Consider the following 19,053-nt stretch of genomic DNA (forward strand, 5'->3'; position numbering starts at 1 on the left):
GAAAGCACTTCATCTTCCAATATTTTACCTTCACGACTTTTCAATATACTATTAAGTAATGGTCTTTTATAAGAGAAGACCATTAAAGATCCCAGAATGAGCTAGATAATGTGTTAACCTCTTTCATGTTTTATATAAGCCCCAAAGGAAAGTAATAATGTTGAAATACAGAGGCACTGAGGCCCACCATGGAGGTCAATTTCAGGAGTGTGGAGCATGGCACACTGGATATGTTTCTTATATACCAACTAGGAGCTGCCTGCTTTAACATCATGAAGAGCACTTTTCCACAGGAGTTCTGAGATGCTGAAAGGGAGGGCCTCCCAGGGCTCTAAGAAGCCCATGGTATGGGTGCTGGAGATGACTTCCCTACCTGACATCTGCGGGGTCTTCTGTGACGAGCACGTCAGTCTTGCAGCTGGCCAGTGGGTTGATGGACAGCTCCACAGGGGGCACCACGAAGCTTTTGCTGACAGGAAGCCAGAGTCCTTGGCCCAAGCTGAAAGTAGACCTGCAATGTAAGAGTTTCCATTGGGGGACTCCCTAGGAAGCAGAGAAAAAAACAGGAAAAGGGGGCCCCTCCTCCCATTCCTTCTAGAACCTTCTCTAACTTGCGGGCCCAACTGAATCACCTGCATGCTTCAAGGCTTGATGTTGGCCAACTTTGCCCAGACATGGATGGTCATTTTCTCCCTCTGTTAATTATTTAGCACGTGCATTACTCTATATTGCTAGTCATGTTTTCCTGAGTTTAGGTCTTGATTCCTAATTAGCAGTGGGCTTTGTGAAAACAGGGACTATTTCAGCTCTGCATTCCCAAGCAGGCCTGATAGGGAGCAGAAGGACATAAAGTGACTGGCAGGGGCAGCCTGCACAAAGGTGAAGAGTATGCACTCTGAATCAATTTCAACCAAAATTGGATTCCCAGTTCTGCCCCTTAATTTGCTGTATGTCTTCATCAGTTTAAGTACAAAGTTTTCACACAAGATTTCATGGTAGTGGCAGGAAGAGATTCTATGGCTAGAGAATATTTTTAAACCACTGGACTAGATAATCAGTAATGTCTCCTCCAGTTCAAGTATCTGAATCTATTAAGTCTAGATGCCAGACAAATGGAAATCAGATTCCCATAGCAACCTGGACCATTGTATCCCAGAAATGCACAGGTTCAATTAACTAAGGATGTATAACTATACCTCCCCATCAGACTGTTCCCCAACAGAACTGTCAACTCACCTGAGGATCTTTTCAGGGGCTTGCTCCCCTGTCACCAGATCATAGCCCCTCTCCAGTGTTGTGTATGGCCAGGGACTGTGGGAAAAAATTGAGAAAGGGAAAGAAAAAGAGAGAAGAGGTGGTATTAGTCAGAAGCAGATGCAATTCATATGTGGACACTGCTGAAGAACTGCTACAAATTATCAAATTTTGCAGAGGTAATGTTTGGATAAGTCTATTTATAGTATACCAGTCTCCATTTCACAGAAGGACTCAGCATTTCAAAGTCCTCTTGGTCCCTTTTGGAGCTTACACATAAAATATGTGATTCTTCTTCACTAGTCCACTCAAGAGTGTCCTTTGATTACTTATGGTTTGGGAGGGTGAGCTCCACTTAGCATTTGTTCTCTAGAAGATCTGTCATCAGTCATGTACTGATGGGATTCATCCGGAAATAGGATTCACTTCCCCAGGAACACAACCACTGCAAAAGAAGTGTCGTCCATGGGGAGCAGTGGAGGCCCCGACGTGCCTGCCTCACCTGATGCTCTTTGCTACTCACCCTTCACTCTGTCCCCAGTCACTGCGCACACACAGGTGTCTGTGAGCCGGGTCAGGGGCATAGCCTTCGTGGCAGCTGCAGTCTCCTGTAAGCCAAAAGAGGAAAGGGTCTTGTGAAACACTGCCGGCCCCGAACAGCCTTCTCTCCTTGTTTTCTTGGAACATAAAGTGAGCTGCCTCGTTTTAGCAAAGGCCATGGAAAGAGAATGTTCTAGCCCATCTGCCACTGTGGTTAACAGAGTTCATTCATTGTTCATTCACTCACTTATTCACTCGGCAAGCCCTGGCCACCCTCCCCGGAGCTCTCTGCTCAGCACTGGGGATGCAGAGGTCAAAGGTGCAACCCAGGTGCTGAAGGAGCTCGTGACTAAATGAGACAGAGAGTGAGCTGGTGGCTACACATGGATGCCCTGTTTTCAGATATTTAGATTATGATAAAGTACTCTTGTGCTAAAAGTGTAATCAGAAAATTGAATTCTCTCCACCTGAATGAACAATTCACGTTCATTTATAAGCCCCAAATCAAATGCCACCTCTTCCAAATATAATACTTCTGATTTCCTCTTGAGGAAAAATTGTTTCCGTTTACCATCTCCAGAATTTATTTTGTTTTGTTGTCGGTGGTCTTATTGGTTTTACTTGCCTCTTTCCCCTCCCCTCATTTTCCCGCTTGTCCCCTTCCCTTCCATCTACCAAGCCATCCATCCTTCCATGTATCCATGTGTTATCCTTTTCTGGCCATGCCTTATATGGGCTGGACACAGCCTCGCTAGCGTCCACTGCTGCCTTAAGTATAGTTTCTCATTGGCCAAGTTCATTCTGGGTGCACATGTCCTGTTTCCTGATGTATCTTCAGAGTTCATTTCTGGAAGAGTCCTGCCTTCCTGCTACTATTGGGCTTGCTTCACTGCTCACTCCTTAAGGTTGGGAAAAAATGTTTTGATTCAATTAGTTGTTAGATTTTCCTAAGATGTAGTTGTAGAATGTTCCCAGATGCTTTACCAAAAATAGATTCTATTAAAAAAAAGCTTGTGAAATACTGTGCCATTCCTTAGAGCCAGTCAAGTATGACTGCGATTCTTCAGTCCTACAGTCATTCTGGTTGGCTTGACCAAGTATTTTCAAATCACATTTCATGGAAATATCTAGCTTAATGTCGGAGATTCAGACTTTGAAACTTTCAGATTTTAATGTTCCTTAAGACATTTCATTTTGAAATCTCCTTAATAATAAAAACAATGAAGGCTAAACACGCAGATATTACACGCTAGATCTGAGGACACTGGAGAGCTCTGTTGCATTAATTCTGGTGGCCAGATAAATGGATTTTATGCAGTCCTCATTAAAAAAAAATTCTCTTATCATCTTTGTTTCACTGAATAGGATCCTGAGACTGAGAGATGAGGTGCTAACAAGCTCATGCTTTTTACAACTTCGAGTCTTATGAATCAGTTTTCTCAACCTTGCGCAATCAAAACAAAGCACAGCAGTGAACGCGAGGCCAGAGTAACACAGGTTCTAAAACTATCGCCCATTAACTCCTTTTAAAAAATGTTTGTATTCATCAAATAGCCTTATTGTTTCCCCTGATTCATTATCAGTGTGAGGCATTTGACCTTATGCAAAGGATTCTGAGTGTTAACACTTTCGTTCATTTTATATATTTCAATGCTGCTTAATCTTTGTATACTCAGCATCAGCAAGTATCTGGCAAACAGCCTGGGCTTAATAAATGTTGGTTAAACTAAAAGGGTAGTAAGATATAATGTGGAGAAAAGAATAGATCAGAGGGAATGTTCAAAATATTTAGAACAAGACTGTTGAAAGACAAAGAGAGAAAGAGAAACAGAGAGAGAGAGAAGAGAAGAGAGAGAGAGAGAGATCGATGTACCTCTCCTCTCCTCTGGATACCTAGTAAATAAGAGGGGGCTGCTTGCAGGCAGGGCGCTCTCTGTAATTCTCCCCTCCAATAACATCCCCAAGGGTCTTCCACTGAATGCCAGTGCTGCAAATATGTGCAACCTAATGGATTGACTGTTGCCGGAGGTTAGGAAAACGGAGGGAAAGAGCGGAGATCCTTGCGATTTGGATCAGAATAATCAACCCGAGGGGGAGGAGGAGGAGTCACTAATGATGTGTTAAAATGCAACAGTCCCTTCATGAAATATTCACCACTTTAAGCACGTCTAATATTAAAGATTAAAAGTCCTGGGATTTGTCCTCGAGACTCCCAGGCCTGATTTATGATCTGCCACAAGCCACAGGCTTCATGATTCATTACAGGAGAGGTAAAGTGGTTACCTCTGGCACAGAGACGGGAAGTTGGGCAGGGGTGAGCCAGGAGCTGGTGGGGCAGGGGGCTCTTCTCCATGGAAGGGTTGAGGTTCCTGTCTCTCCTATCAGTGACTCCGGACAGGGCGCAGGTCATTTTTCCTCCCCTTCTCTCGCTTTGGGAATATTAGTGAGAATGAGAAATCTATACAGAAAAAAAGGGCACTGCCATATTTTTCTCTTTCTTTCGTGTGTGCTTACTAGGCAACTTTCCCCTGCCTTGGAATGGATCATTAATTACTACGGCTCGTTATACAACAAATGTGTATTTTGCAAATGAGAAGTATCCACCCTGGAGGCTGCCTGGAGAACAGGAAGTGAGGGAAGGGGAAAAGCAGGAGTGCTGGCCCGGGTTCCAATCCTCACTTTCTCTCTCCCCAGATGTATGGTCTTGGGGAAGAGGTCACTTCACCATCTGGGTCTCAGTTGTCTCAACGATACAGTGAGAATGCCAGTTCAGCCAATCACTCAGAGCTGATGCAAGAAGCAGCTGAAGGAGGGAAGTGCGCCACCGATGGCTCAGGCAGGCAGTGAGTAGCTGCTCATAAACTTCCTCCTCTTTCCCTTCCAAGATGGCAACTGGCTTCTGACGTATGCTTGCACATTAGCTGGAGGGATACTGGATAGGTACTCTCCTCCATGCTGGGACTTAGTTTCCTTACCTGCAAAATGGAAGCTTGGAATAGATGTTCATCAATTCCAGGCACCAGGGAGAACCAGTCATTTACATTGCCTTTCCAAATTGCTCACCTCTAGCTTTCTGGACACTCCTTGTTTTAACCTTAACTTTGATCACTCTTAGCAGCTGGGCTGTGTGTCTCTGGCAGGATTTCCCTCAATGCCATGGCTATTGGCTTTATTGACCACCCCCACCCTTTCCCATTTTGCTGGCTCAGCGAACTCTCCACATTCACAACTAAGCATTACCTTCTTGCAAGATGCCAGTCTCTGACAGCAGGACTTGAGGGTTAACCCCTTCCCTGGGTGAGTCCCATACTCAATCCTGCCTTTGTATCCAGGGTGGCCAGACTGCTGAAGGTCAGCTCTCCAGGGACACGTGCTAACTTGCTTTTCCTATGCTGACTGTGAATGTCCAGGCTCCCTGACTTCTGTTACTACAGCAGATGCTCCTTAGAAAAAGTGATGGCTGCCATTCTGCTCACCACTGCATCCAGCATCTGCTGCCCTGCCTGGCACATAAAGAAATCCAGGCGTACACTTCAAAATGGAGATCCCAGGTGGCTCAGGAGTAAAGGATCCACCTGCCAAGCAGGAGACGTGGGTTCAATCCCTGGGTCAGGAAGACCCCCTGGAGAAGGAAATGGCAACCCACTCCAATATTCCTGCCTGGCAAATCACATGGAAAGATGAGCCTGGTTGACTACAGCCCATGGGGTCACAAAGAGCAGGATGCAACTTAGCGATCAGTTCAGTTCAGTCACTCAGCCTTGTCCAACTCTTTGTAACCCATGAATTGCAGCAGACTAGGCCTCCCTGTCCCAGAGAAGGCAATGGCAACCCATTCCAGTACTCTTGCCTGGAAAATCCGATGGACTGAGAAGCCTGGTGGGCTCCAGTCCATGGGGTCGCTAAGAGCCAGACACGACTGAGGGACTTCACTTTCACTTTTCACTTTCATGCATTGGAGAACACTCCAGTGTTCTTGCCTGGAGAATCCCAGAGATGGGGGAGCCTGGTGGGCTTCCATCTATGGAAGTCGCACAGAGTCGGACATGACTGAAGCGACTTAGCAGCAGCAGCAGTAGGCCTCCCTGTCCATCACCAACTCCTGGAGTTCACTCAGACTCACATCCATTGAGTCAGTGATGCCATCCAGCCATCTCATCCTCTGTCGTCCCCTTCTCCTCCTGCCCCCAATCCCTCCAAGAATCAGAGTCTTTTCCAATGAGTCAACTCTTCGCATGAGGTGGCCAAAGTACTGGAGTTTTAGCTTTAGCATCATTCCTTCCAAAGAACACCCAGGACTGATATCCTTTAGAATGGACTGGTTGGATCTCCTTGCAGTCCAAGGGACTCTCAAGAGTCTTCTCCAACAATTCTTCGGCACACAGCTTTCTTCACAGTCCAACTCTCACATCCATACATGACTACTGGAAAAACCATAGCCTTGACTAGATGGACCTTTGTTGGCAAAGTAATGCCTCTGCTTTTCAATACACTATCTAGGTTGGTCAAAACTTTCCTTCCAAGGAGCAAGCGTCTTTTAATTTCATGGCTGCAATCACCATCTGCTGTGATTTTGGAGCCCAGAAAAATAAAGTCAACCATTGTTTCCACTGTTTCCCCATCTATTTGCCATGAAGTGATGGGACCAGATGCCATGATCTTCATTTTCTGAATGTTGAGCTTTAAGCCAACTTTAACACTCTCCTCTTTCACTTTCATCAAGAGGCTTTTTAGTTCCTCTTCACTTTCTGCCATAAGAGTGGTGTCATCTGCATATCTGAGGTTATCGATATTTCTCCCAGCAATCTTGATTCCAGCTTGTGCTTCTTCCAGCCCAGCATTTCTCATGATGTATTCTGCATATAAGTTAAATAAGCAGGGTGACAATATACAGCCTTGACGTACTCCTTTTCCTATTTGGAACCAGTCTGTTGTTCCATGTCCAGTTCTAACTGTTGCTTCCTGACCTGCATATAGCTTTCTCAAGAGGCAGGTCAGGTGCTCTGGTATTCCCATCTCTTTCAGAATTTTCCACAGTTTATTGTGATCCACACAGTCAAAGGCTTTGGCATAGTCAATAAAGCAGAAATAGATGCTTTTCTGGAACTCTCTAGCTTTTTCAATGATCCAGCAGATGTTGGCAAGTTGATCTCTTGTTCCTCTGCCTTTTCTAAATCCAGCTTGAACATCTGGAAGTTCATGGTTCATGTATTGCTGAAGCCTGGCTTGGAGAATTTTGAGCATTACTTTACTAGTGTGTCAGATGAGTGCAATTGTGCAGTAGTTTGAGCATTCTTTGGCATTGCCTTTTTTTGGGGGATTGGAATGAAAACTGACCTTTTCCAGTCCTGTGGCACTGCTGAGTTTTCCAAATTTGCTGGCATATTGAGTGCTGCACTTTCACAGCATCATCTTTCAGGATTTGAAATAGCTCAACTGGAATTCCATCACCTCCACTAGCTTTGTTCGTAGTGATGCTTTCTAAGGCCCACTTGACTTCACATTCCAGGATGTCTGGCTCTAGGTGAGTGATCACACCATCATGATTATCTTGGTCGTGAAGATCTTTTTTGGACAGTTCTTCTGTGTATTCTTGCCACCTCTTCTTAGTATCTTCTGATTCTGCTAGGTCCATACCATTTCTGTCCTTTATCGAGCCCATCTTTGCCTGAAATGTTCCTTTGGTATCTCTAATTTTCTTGAAGAAATCTCTAGTCTTTCCCATTCTGTTGTTTTCCTCTATTTCTTTGCATTGATCGCTGAGGAAGGCTTTCTTATCTCTTCTTGCTATTCTTCAGAACTCTGCATTCAGAGGCTTATATCTTTCCTTTTCTCCTTTGCTTATCACTTCTCTTCTTTTCACAGCTATTTGTAAGGCCTCCTCAGACAGCCATTTTGCTTTTTTGCATTTCTTTTCTATGGGGATGGCCTTGATCCCTGTCTCCTATACAATGTCACGAACCTCTGTCCATAGTTCATCAGGTACTCTGTCTATCAGATCTAGTCCCTTAAATCTATTTCTCACTTCCACTGTATAATCATAAGGGATTTGATTTAGGTCATATCTGAATGATCTAGTGGTTTTCCCTACTTTCTTCAATTTCAGTCTGAATTTGGCAATAAGAGGTTCATGATCTGAGCCACAGTCAGCTCCCGGTCTTGTTTTTGCGGACTGTATAAAGCTTCTCCATCTTTGGCTGCAAAGAATATAATCAATCTGATTTCGGTGTTGACCATCTGGTGATGTCCATGTGTAGAGTCTTCTCTTGTGTTGTTGGAAGAGGGTGTTTGCTATGACCAGTGCGTTCTCTTGGCAAAACTCTATTAGCCTTTGCCCTGCTTCATTCCATATTCCAAGGCTATATTTGCCTGTTACTCCAAGTGCTTCTTGACTTCCTACTTTTGCATTCCAGTCCCCTATAATGAAAAGGACATCTTTTTTGGGTGTCAGTTCTAAAAGGTCTTGTAGGTCTTCACAGAACCATTCAACTTCAGCTTCTTCAGCATTACTGGTTGGGGCATAGACTTGGATTACTGTGATATTGAATGGTTTGCCTTGGAAACGAACAGAGATCATTCTGTCATTTTTGAGATTGCATCCAAATACTGCATTTCAGACTCTTTTGTTGACCATGATGGCTACTCCGTTTCTTCTAAGGGATTCCTGCCCACAGTAGTAGATATAATTGTCATCTGAGTTGAATTCACTCATTCCTGTCTATTTTAGTTCGCTGATTCCTAGAATGTTGATGTTCACTCTTGCCATCTCCTGTTTGACCACTTCCAATTTGCCTTAGCCACTAAACAACAACAAATACTTCACAATAGTAATGCCTATGTCAAAGGGACAGGGACATTTTTTGCCTGTTTCTCCTACTAAACTAGGAGTCTCTTGATTGCAAAAATCTTTTCTTAATCATCTCCATATCGTAGTAGTTATATCTTATCTGATGAACGGTTGGAAACTTATTTGCTGAATGGATGAATGAATGACTGGATGAATTAGTGAATATATAAATATACTGCAATTATCATGAATTCAGGCTGAATTCATTTAGAATACTGATGATTTTGCTGAAGACTAGAAGAAGACTTTCTTACATCCATGACAGGTATTTGCCAAGGAAATGGAAAGGGTAAACACAAAAGTTGATGAAATGGCTACAATAGAATTTCTGTTTCACATCAGAGCAGAGGAAGCTCGTACAGCTCATCTAGTTCAAATCTTCCCAGCTTCACCTTCCAGACAGGGAAACTCTGGCTCAGAATGTGAAGACATTTAGCCAAGTAAGTGGACTAGCCTCTTAACAAATCAAGATTAGCACCCAGGACTCTTGGCTATTACTCCAGCATCCTTTCCACTACACTGGTGCTCTCAATACTTAAATACATCCAGTAACATGCTCCTGATTTTTTTCCTTTATATGCCTTTGACATTTCTGAGTTTCCTACAATGAGAATGTATTACAGAAACTATTTTTTAAAATATAATGATTTAAAGTATCCTGAATGCATTAAAAACATGAATTTACAAGTGATTGATAATGTAGACCTTAAAAAGGTTTACTCTCTTTATTCAAGTGGCTCCTATAAGGGAATCTGATTGAGTGTGTTTTCATAGTGCTCGTTAGTGTGGGTGTGTATATGTGCACGTGCACGCATGCTCAGTCGTGTTCAACTCTTTGCGACCCCATAGACTGTAGCCCATCAGGCTCTCTGTCCATAGAATTTTCCAGGTAAGAATACTGGAGCAGGTCGCCATTTCTTTCTTCAGGTGATCTTTCTGACCCAGGGATCGAGCCCACATCTCTTGCATCTCCTGCATTGGCAGGTGGGTCCTTTTACCAGTTACTGAGCCACCTAGTAACTAGCAACTGTGTGCTAGGTACTGCTGCTGCTGCTGCTAAGTCGCTTCAGTCGTGTCCAACTCCGTGTGACCCTATAGACGGCAGCCCACCAGGCTCCCCCGTCCCTGGGATTCTTATTATTGGTCTGGTACTCCCATCTCCTTAAGAATTTTCCACAGTTCGCCATGATCCACACAGTCAAAGGCTTTTGCATAGTCAAATAAAGCAGAAGTAGATGTTTTTCTGGAACTCTCTTGCTTTTTCTTATGATCCAACAGATGTTGGCAATTTGATCTCTGGTACTAAGGGTTAAAAAAACAACTGGGTCATTACTTGTAGAAGGAAATATAGGTCTGAGGCACATCAGACAGCTTTTGTTATACTGACGCTGTGTAACAAAACCCACAGAATTTTATTATCAGTAACTCTAAGCAGTCTTCCGCTCTGTTCCACCTCTGGGTGGACTGATCCAGCTGGGACTCAGCTGCACTTGGCTCCAAGTTCAGTTGCTTCCACTCTGCTCTGTGTGACCTGCATGCTCCTTGGACCAGCCACTGCTTGGAATGTGGTTTTCTCATGGTAAAAGGCAGGGATGTAAGACAGTAAGGCTGGCCACAGCACTTTCCAAACTTCATTTCCTATCATTTCTGACTTCATTTCATATCATATCTGCTACCAACCCACTGTCCAGAGCAACTCTTGAGCCAAGCCTGAAGACAGGGTTGGGAAGAAATCTCACTTTTCTCACTATCAAGCAAGCCAAGGATGTAAATGCATAATAGTACTCTAGAGAGATGAGGACTTGACAATAATTCAGTCTACCATGGGAAAAATGTTCCTGCAGCACCCCCTGATCTCCTATGTCTATGCCCTCTTCCACACTCTCTTAAACTCTGTCCCCTTAGAGAGAGCCATCACATGTCTTGGGAAGGAGTCCGAGAGATCCTAGCCTTGGCTGTTTGCCTCTCTGTTCACAAGCTTGGCCAGCTTAGTCACCCTCTCTGAGCCTCAGCTTCATGTCACTTAAAGGAGTCAAATGGTATCTTCCTTCCAGTGTTGTCATGGATGTCATAAGATGCTACAGAAAAACCCGACTGAACTTTGTGGCCAACCCTATACTTGGGTAAGACTGGTACATAGTAGATGCTCAATTAACAGAAGGTCTGATGCATCCCTGAAGCTTATCGCTACTACCTAGAAATCAACCCAATAACCCTTCATCACATGGGTAATATAATTCAATGCAGTCACTATATAAAGTATCTACTTCTGAACGGGAGATATTTGGAAAAGTAATTCCTAACCGTTAGTTTTCTTTGAATTTTGGAAATCATCAGGATGCCGTGGACGATTTTGGAAATCATCAGTGCAGGTAGTTTGAAGGAGCTTCCTCTTCTCTAACCTGTGTTTTCTCACTCATGAGAATCGTCAAATTAAAGGCAGCACCCCTTGCTCTTGCCCTTGTGGTTATGTTTATTGTTGTGATGTTTGTGATTAGAAACTTCACAGCAGGAGCTTTGAAGACCTGACTCCACGACCTTAGGCATGTGACCCGTTGAGTCTGAGCTTCAGTTTCTTGATTTTACAGTGAGGCCAGACAGCCTGACTCCCGGTACTAGTCATGAGCGTGGTCCACGAGATGACACGTAATGACATATGTCAAGCGTCTTCACCACTCCTAGCACAAAGCAGGCCCCCGGTCATGTTATGCCCAGCCTGTCTCCCCTACCACATGCCTGGCCAGGTGACACGGAAGGGTAGACGCCCCAGGTGGCCCAGTCGGAGTCAGAACAGGAAAGGATGCTGTGCACACTTGTTCTGAGGGTCCAGGGAAATGCCTTTTCAAGCTGCAGTGACAAGTAGAGTGAATGGGAAAATGAACAGCAGCCAGTGTCCCTGGCCTGTGATGATAAGTGATGACTGAGTCGGAAGCAAGTGAAAATGGAATCATAAGGGGATGATAGGGTGGGAGGAAGGGAGCCAGCCAGTGGGGCGGGATTAGGAAGAAGTTTTTACACTCATCTGGCACTCTCACAGGTGGGGGACCAGCTCCTCTGAGCTGTGGGGTCTGGAGAAGGTGGTCCCTCTGGCTGATGCCCTCATCAGTACCTGTGTCCTTCAGTAGAAGAGGCCATAGATGAGGGCAACATGTTTTTCAGGGAACATGGGGACCAGCTTGGAGATTATTTCATCCAAGTTGCCCCAAACAGATGGATAAAGAAACTGAGGTTCCTTTGGCTTGGCAAAGGGCGCACCTTAAAATTGAGACCATCGTTCATCTAGAGAACATTTATTCTTTCCATTAAAACAAGATGCTAGATTGGCCCCTCCAGTCTAGGAAAAAAGGGGGCTTCCCTGGTGGCTCACCTGTAAAGAATCAGCCTGCAATGCAGGGGCCATTACTGATAGGCATCTGTGTTTTGTTTTTTTTCGCCCTCAGCTTTTTGGCATTACAAATGAATGCTACTATTACTATCCTTGAATGCATTATCTTTGGCAATCTAAACCTACAGGATGGACTTCCCACGTGGCACTGCTGGTAAGGAACCTGCCTGCCAAGGCAGGAGATGTAAGAGACACGGGTTCAACCCCCGAGGAGGGCATGGCAACCGACTCCAGTATTCTTGCCTGGAGAATCCCCATGGAAAGAAGAGCCTTGTGGGCTACAGTCCATAGCATTGCAGAGTCAGACATGACTGAAGCAACTTAGCACTCATGCACAGGTCCACGGAAAAAAATTAACCAAACCAAACCAAAACAAGTGACATAGCTAATGATATATTCAGCGAGAAGAAATACACCACAGACTGCACAAAGGACTTTTCAAATGCATCACTGATCTTCCAGCAGAAAGGTGATACCAGCCTCATTACCAATTAGGAAACAAACTCAGAGCAGCGAAGCCACTTGATGAAGTTCATGCATCTGTGTGGCAGATCCAGGACAAAACAAGGGGATTCCAGGGTGCACACTCTAAACCATTTCACCAGTCCACTGGCTTCATGATGATAATGAAGGCACTATCAACTTTGAAGTGGTTTAGGAGAGCCCCACACAAGAGAAACTCAGATTGCTCATAATTGAGGGGTTCTGTTTTTCCCTACCCAAGAGTTTATGGAGTGAGACTGCATGTAACATAAAATGAGATCTCTATAAATGGGGCTTAAGAGACCTAAAGAGTAACTATTTTAAAAACCAGTACAATTCATCTATAGCTGATAATAAACCCTTGGCTTTTTGGAGATGTGGGGGAATGAATACAGGACCTCACACAGAGCAGAAGAGGCTCAGACATTACTTTGCTGACAAAGGTCTATCAAAGCTATGGTTTTTCCAGTAGTTATGTATGGGTGTGAGAGCTGGACTATAAAGAAGGCTGAGCGCCAAAGAATTGATGCTTTTGAACTGTGGTGCTGGAGAAGACTCTTGAGAGTCCCTTGGACTGCTAGGAGAACAAACCAGTCAACCCTAAAGGAAATCAGTCCTGACTACCCTTGGAAGGACTGATGCTGAAGCTGAAACTCCAATACTTTGGCCACCTCATGTGAAGAACTGACTCAATGGAAAAAACCCTGATGCTGGGAAAGATTGAAGGCAGGAGGAGAAGGGGATGACAGAGGATGAGAAGGTTGGATGGCATCACCAACTCAATGTACTTGAGTTTGAGCGAGCTCCGGGAGTTGGTGATAGACAGGGAAGACTGGTGTGCTGCAGACCAAGGGGTTACAAAGAGTCAGACACCACTGAGTGACTGAACTGAACTGAATCCACATAGCACCTGAATCCCACTAATTCTACCTCTTTTTTGTCACTTGAACCCATTCCTTCCCAGCTCTCCCTGGTGCCGGCCCTGGACATTGCCCATGTGCACCACTGAAAAAGTCTTCTCACTGGAGACCTACTTTCAGTGTCTGCCCACAACCTGAGTGGTGGCCAGTTACCTTCTCAGAGAACACCGCACCCACGTCTCATCTCAGAAGCTCCCCAGGGGCTTCCAGGTCCTTTCACAATAGCGTTCATAAGCCCTGGCAAACTACACAGTCCTTCATAACTGGCCTAGCCAATCCTCCCCCTTACCAGTTACTCTCCCTCCCTGCACCTTTCCTGTTCTAACTGCCCCTGGGTTTCCTGATAAGAACAGGGCTGTGTGAGGACCTACTTCTTGCGGTGGGTCTGCCCTGACCCTTCTTCTTGAGAAAAGCAGAGCCAGAGAAGTGAGAGAAATGTGCTCAACAGACGAGAGACAAGTGCTTGAGAGGAATTAGGAAATGAAGGGAAAAGCAAGTGGCAAAATAATTGTCTAGTGAGGGAATGAGATCATTTGGGCAGTTTTGAATACAAGCAGTATCACCAGGGAATACATTTTACAGTGCTGACCCCTATGCAAACTTGGGCAAATCACTCCATTTATCCAGACCTCAGTCTTCCCATCTGTAAAATGAGTAACTAGTACTCAGAGAAGCGACTTAGCAGCAGCAGCAGTACTCAGAGATCCCCAAATTGCCTTCCAAATCTTGTTCAGATTCCAGTTCTTGGTTCTATCTCTAACATGCTCTGGTATTGTGACCCGAGGTCAGCATTTCCTAAGGGGTTGGACCTGGAGGCAGGCTCTGTATGGGAGGCTCAGGAGTTCGGAGAATAGAGGCTTGAGAGTCAGAGAAACACCACTGGAGTGAAATCACAAGACATAATTCAGACCTTTATGAAGTGAAGAGGACTTTAGAAGTTAACTCAGCCAAATGTGCTGCGTGATCTCAAGCAGGTCTCCCCACTCCCTGTGACTCAGTTTCTCTATCTGTACAGTGAGGAGGTCGGCCTTGATGACATCCTAAGCAACCTTGGGTGGGTATCTCTGATGCCCTCCCTTTTCTTTTAAGCTGCTGGAGTGAGACATGCAGGCCTTATTCTTCCCAAAGCATTTGAGACAAACATGGATGCCTGCATCTCAGCTGCCTTGTTGCCTTTCCTAATTGTGCCTTTGAGAAGAAGAAGAAGAAGAAGAAAAAAGCACAGAAGCCAAAAGGTGGCGGTGACACAGGCTGGTGACCGGGTCTGACGGAGACCACAGTCCTTAATCCCAGCTACACAGGGACTAACTGGCTGTTGACCCAGCTCACGTGGGCAGACCCATGTGGGATATCTGGAGCTCTGAAAGGCCACCAGCCAGGCCATGCTAGGACCCCCCCTGCACGGTCTTAGCCATAGTGACTCCTCTCCACTGGCTCCATCCTCTCTCTTCCCAGCCTCCTCCATCCCTGAGTGCCTCCCCACCCGCCGCCCACCCACCCCCACAAATATCTACAAATAAGGGTCTGGGGGAAAGCATGGAAGTAAGAGACTCCCTTAAAATTATGGCAGATGGAGGAGGGTGAAAACAATCTAAAAGCCTGGAACAGATAGAGACACAGACATCTCTGATAACCAGAACAAATCTGATTCTAATTAAGCAGCATGGGATTCCTAACAGGCATGCACAGAGCTAGCCCTGCTGGGCGAGGGGCTGCCATCCACCACTCCTCCACCCCAGAGCCTGCATCATCCGAACTCCTCAGATCAGCCTGGAATGGGTTAGAGGGGTGGGGGGGGGGGGCGGGTCAAGGGTCATAGCCCCAGGAAAGGGAAAGAGCATCAATCTGGAATCAAAGCAACCTGCGGCTGAACCTTCGGTCTCCTGCTCACGGACTGAGTGGTCTGGATATTTTACCACACTTCTCTGTGCCTCTGTTTCTTTATCAGAAAATGGACATCTTAAACCCAGCTTCAAAAACCGTCACAAGGGTTGGAGAGACCATATTAAAAACAAGGAGCGCATCAGCAGCCGTGACTGCGGCTTTCGGCGTGTGAAGTTGTCACTAGCGTCACGACCACTCCTGCCAGCACTGGCGCCACCCCAGCACAGCAGCACCCCGATGCTGCTGTCCAGGCTGCACTCCCAGGCTGTGTTGTCTCCCTGGCCTGGTGCCCTTGGCACCTCGAGGCTGCGACTCTTCTCCTGGGCTTACTGTTGGGCTAGATCCTTTATTTCCCCTCCCGCCTGCTCTTTGTTCATCTCTGGTACAGACTGGACTTCTTCAGACTATCTTTCCTTCTCTGTACAATCCCTCTGTGCCTAGCACGGGTGGGATTCGTGCACAGAGATGAATCCACCTGAGTCTCTGCCTTCACACAGTGACTCTTGAGTGGGGAGACTGAGAAGAAAATATATTACCATGAGGTGCGTTTCAGACTGGAGCGGGGAGTGTGTGCAAAGAGCTATAGGACCCAGAAGAAGGAGCTTAAATTCTGCCCCTAGGCCAGAGGCTCACCAGTGAAGAGGAGGGTGATAATAAGAGGGAACCCTGAGACTTCTCTATGCAGATTCACTCATGTGACCCTCACAAGCCTATAAAGTAGGTTCTCTTCTCAAACCCACCTTACAGATGAGGAGACTGAGACCCAGAGGGGCTAAGTAACTTGCTTACCTAGAGTCACAGGGCAAAGAGGATTGGAATCTAGGGGGCTGGTTCCAGAGACTGTGAGGCTGTCCCAGGCTGCACTGCCTCTCTTTAAAGGGGAAAAAGGAGTTTTCAAGAAGAGGAAAGGATGGGTGTGGAGGCAGGTCAGAGAGTAAATGGGACATCACAGCCCTTTTGTCACTCCAGACCAGCAGGAACACTGGATCAGCTGGATCAGGCAGTGAGAAATCCCATCCTGGTTATACACGTGCAGGGAAACAGCCCCTGGAAACCTCAGTATCCTCTCTCATAAATAGTCATTCCCCAAAGATAAATCCAGGCGTTATGCATGGGGAGAGGTGGTTTAAAGCAGAGAAGACAAGAACTGGGCTTAGAACAGGCTTCAAACTCTGCACTTGTCCCCTAATGGCTCTGTGGCTTTGTATAATTTCTGGTCTCTGGCCAAGGCTTGGTTTCCTCAGTCCTATAATGATGTTAATCAGGCCTTCTCCTCACACTGAACACCACCAAGAATGCTTTGCCTGGTGTGGGCTCCAGAATCATCACCTGCTACTGTCATGGCTATTATTAGGACACTGGTTGTTTTAGTGTCCTCCCCTGACCATAATTCTTATCCTGGGTCCCTAGGTTGTAATTTGGGGAAAAGACAAGGTTAAAATGTGTGCTCAGCTGCCTCAATCGTGTCCAACTCTTTGCGACCCCATGGACTGTAGCTAGCCAGGCTCCTCTGTGCTAGGGATTTCCCAGGCAAGAACACTGCAGTGCCTTTTTCTACTCCAGGGATCTTCCCAACCCAGGGATCAAACCCAAGTCTCTTGTATCTCCTGCACTGGCAGGTGGATTCTTTACCACTGAGCCACCAGGGAGGCCCATATGGCTCTCATTAAGCATGCATTAATCCATTCAACTATTCTGTGAATCAGATGCTAATGTCCTGGTTTTACAGATGAGGAAACGGAAACTCTCAGAGGTTAAATGACTGACTTCCAGATGACACAGTGGGAACACAACAGGGTCTGGATCCGAACCCCTTTCTGTGTGACTCTGGAGTCAGCACTCCCCAACACTATACCAGGCAAGATGGAGAACTTCAACATGACCCTCTAACTCACTCAAAACAATCCGCCTTGGTGGCTCTCCCTGGCCACCCACCACACTGAGCTGGAGCTTACAGGTGCAGGGAGAACACAAAGCCTGGGGAGGTAGTTCTGCCACGGAACCCTCAGCTCTGTTTCCCCACTGGTTAACGAGTGGCCTTGCTCAAGCCCTTTCATCTCTCTGAGCCTCATCCTGTCTCCCAGAAGATGAGGAACATATGCCCCATCCTCTCCCATTCACAAGGATGCTGTGAGGATAAAATATAGACTCATCCCATTCAGAACACATGGAGATTAATAATGCAGTCGTCCCCCCGCCTGCACAAAGCCTGAAACAGCAAAATGAAATATACAAAATAAATTAAGCAGAGGGTAATTACTCATTTTGCAAAAGAGTTCTTCACTCCACAAAAAAAAAAAAAAAGATGCATTGATGTTTTTCCCCAAGCATCAGCTATCTTTGTGAGTTTAAAGTCAAATTTCATTTATAGAATTAAAACAAAAGAGTAATGAGTTTTCAGGCATGCACAGGGTACAGTGGGCTGCACGCATGCATCGTGCCCTCTGCCTGCGCCATCCTCGCCAGACTGCAAGGCGGTCCAGACACTCACAAGCACTGACTCTGGCCTTCTCCCAACCGGAAACTGGGGGAAATGGAGAGAACCAGGGGAGGGCATATGACATCTGTACTCTGCTTCAGAGGAGTCCCTTCCTCAAACTTAGCCTCAGCTCTAGGCAGGTGAGCAGAGTAAGCTTCCTGGGACATTGGAAGATTGTCCTCTCCAGTTCCTTCCATCTGGAATACCGTGCCATTCTATATCATGGGTACAATCAGCAGGACCCAACTCACTTTCGCTCTGCGACCCTCACTCCTGATTAAATTCACGTGCACGCTTTTGCTCTCACCTCTGCCTCTCCCTGTCTCTCTTCTGTTCTGTGATTCGCTCTTTCCATCCATCTCTGTCTCCATTTCCCATCCTTAGTGCCTTTGCTGCTGCCTCTGTCTCTCTCTTTGGTCTCTGCTTCTCTGTTCTGGCCCCTCCCTCTGTTGCATATCCATCCACTGTCTGTCTGTCTGCCTCTTTTTCTCTGTATCCCTCTGCACTGAAAAGAACTGAATTTGAGTCAGAGGCTCAAGTGAAATCCCCAGACTCACTTTCATCTCCCCTTCTTCAAAATAAGAGATAAAAAGGACGATCTGCCTGCTTCAAGGGTTAATGCAAAGATGAAGAAGACATAAGGCATGGTGTGTAAAGGTGCCTGGAACAAGGAAGATGTTCATATCCTGCTTGTTCCAGATAACTTCCTTTTCTGCCTCTTTCCCTTGATTTCTCTCATCCTCCTGTTCCCTTCTTTCCTTTCCCATCCATCCCACTCCCTTTGCCCACCTCCCTTGCCAGCACATGAGCACACAAACCACTCCTTCCCCTGCTCACCCCCACCCCAGGCAGCCTCCACTTTCTAGCAAGAGCTTAGGTGCAGGAGAGCATCCTTCTCACTCCTAAGACGCACATCCTTCTACAAAACATGTTTAAGCCGCATTGACTGGTATACGGGGGAGACTCGTCATGAGACACTAAAATGAAGCAATGTGAGTCCAAGCGGCCTGCCCCACTAGGGTTAGGCTTCACCGTCACATCCATATGTGGTCATTTGAGAAACTGCAGCATCGGTTCATACTGCACAGGGTGAGGCAGCTGACCTTGCTTGACTCGAGGGGGGCAACTTGAATTCCTGGATGTCCCATTCTTATGGATAGTCTTGGTATGTTCTGTAGAAAAGCTACACATTTCCCTCACTCCCTGGCAGGTACACACACATACCTACTATTCAGAGACCTTTAACCACCTTAACATTGAA

The 19,053-nt window shown here is 46.0% G+C and overlaps 1 protein-coding gene across 12 annotated transcripts in view; it reads right to left on the bottom strand.

Annotated features, from left to right (window-relative positions):
* Positions 1-19,053, bottom strand: part of ASTN2 (astrotactin 2) — a 1,030,196-nt gene that overhangs the window by 541,870 nt on the left and 469,273 nt on the right. For 11 of the 12 annotated variants that reach the window (XM_045165169.1, XM_045165167.1, XM_045165170.1 and 8 more), the window contains 3 exons: positions 1,778-1,862; positions 1,237-1,311; positions 374-511 (listed from right to left, as the gene is read on the bottom strand). In XM_045165169.1, the coding sequence (XP_045021104.1) occupies positions 374-511; positions 1,237-1,311; positions 1,778-1,862 (298 nt within the window). The remainder of the gene's footprint in view (positions 1-373; positions 512-1,236; positions 1,312-1,777; positions 1,863-19,053) is intronic. The other variant, XM_045165168.1, reaches the window with a different exon arrangement.

This window comes from Bubalus bubalis, chromosome 3 (assembly GCF_019923935.1).
Source record: "Bubalus bubalis isolate 160015118507 breed Murrah chromosome 3, NDDB_SH_1, whole genome shotgun sequence".
NCBI classification, from domain to species: Eukaryota; Metazoa; Chordata; class Mammalia; order Artiodactyla; family Bovidae; genus Bubalus; species Bubalus bubalis.